Source organism: Oryzias melastigma, linkage group LG17, assembly GCF_002922805.2.
Source record: "Oryzias melastigma strain HK-1 linkage group LG17, ASM292280v2, whole genome shotgun sequence".
Taxonomy (NCBI): Eukaryota; Metazoa; Chordata; class Actinopteri; order Beloniformes; family Adrianichthyidae; genus Oryzias; species Oryzias melastigma.
Window position 1 is genome coordinate 2,327,469 of NC_050528.1, and position 1,000 is coordinate 2,328,468.

The 1,000-nt window shown below is 49.7% G+C and overlaps 1 protein-coding gene across 1 annotated transcript in view; it reads left to right on the forward strand.

Moving 5' to 3' along the window:
• Positions 1-505: 505 nt before the first annotated feature.
• Positions 506-1,000, forward strand: part of ube2m (ubiquitin conjugating enzyme E2 M) — a 5,201-nt gene continuing 4,706 nt past the window's right edge. Inside the window, exon 1 of the mRNA XM_024262196.1 lies at positions 506-805. Coding sequence (XP_024117964.1) covers positions 691-805 — 115 coding nt within the window. The 5' untranslated portion in view covers positions 506-690. The remainder of the gene's footprint in view (positions 806-1,000) is intronic.

Below are 1,000 nucleotides of genomic sequence, written 5' to 3' on the forward strand. Positions count from 1 at the left end.
CCCCCCCCCAACACAAACAAAAATGAATAATTTATGATCCAGAGAAAAAAACGAAAACAAAAACATGTCTGGAAAACGTCTATTTATAAAGAAATAAATTCAAGTTCCAAATGAAACAAATAAACCAATAAAACCAGATGAACGTTTACTGTAAAAAATAACACGGAAATATCAGGAAAACATTGCTTTTGTTTGTTTGTTTGTTTGTTTGTTTGTTTGTTTAGGACAAACTAACTATTTCCGGTCTGGAGTGAAATGTTTTGTATTGTTTATTATATTTGTATTGCTTCTATATGAATTTAAGCGGCGATCCAACACACAGAAATGTTTTAATAAAACTTTATTTATAACCCTGACAGGAACAAATTTACAGTTTTTTTTGTTTACGCTTTTTTGTTTTTCTTTTAAACTCCTTCATGCTGTGTGGTCGTGGGGTGTGCGTGTGTGTGTGTGTGTGTGTGTGTGCGTGTGTGTGTTGGGGGGGGAGTCAGTCAGTCCCCCCCACCCCCCACCCCCAACAGGCTAAGCTAGCAGGCTAGCAGCTGCCGTTCAGATCCGTTCAGACGCGCCGGCTTCGTCCACGTCCCGGTGCTGTTAGGACCGATCCGAACCTCCGAACCGTCGCAGACGACCCGGAGGGACCGCGCACCCCGAAGGCTCGCTAGGTTGCCCCCCCTGATCAAGCTGAAGATGATTAAGCTGTTTTCTCTGAAGCAGCAGAAGAAAGACGAGGAATCTGCTGGAGGAAACAGAGCCGGAGCCGGGGGGAAGAAAGCCAGCGCGGCCCAGCTCCGAATACAGAAAGGTGGGCTTCCCGTCCGGGCCGGACCGAGCCGGAACCGCCGCCCGGGCCCGGGGCTGCAGCTGTCCGGTCGCGCCCAGGCGGTCCCGGTCCCGGTACGGAGGACCGTCCGGGCCGACCGGCGGCGGATCCGGCTAACATGCTAACATGCTAACCTAGCTGCTAGCCGCGGCTAAGCTCAAAAACAAAGTGAGCAGC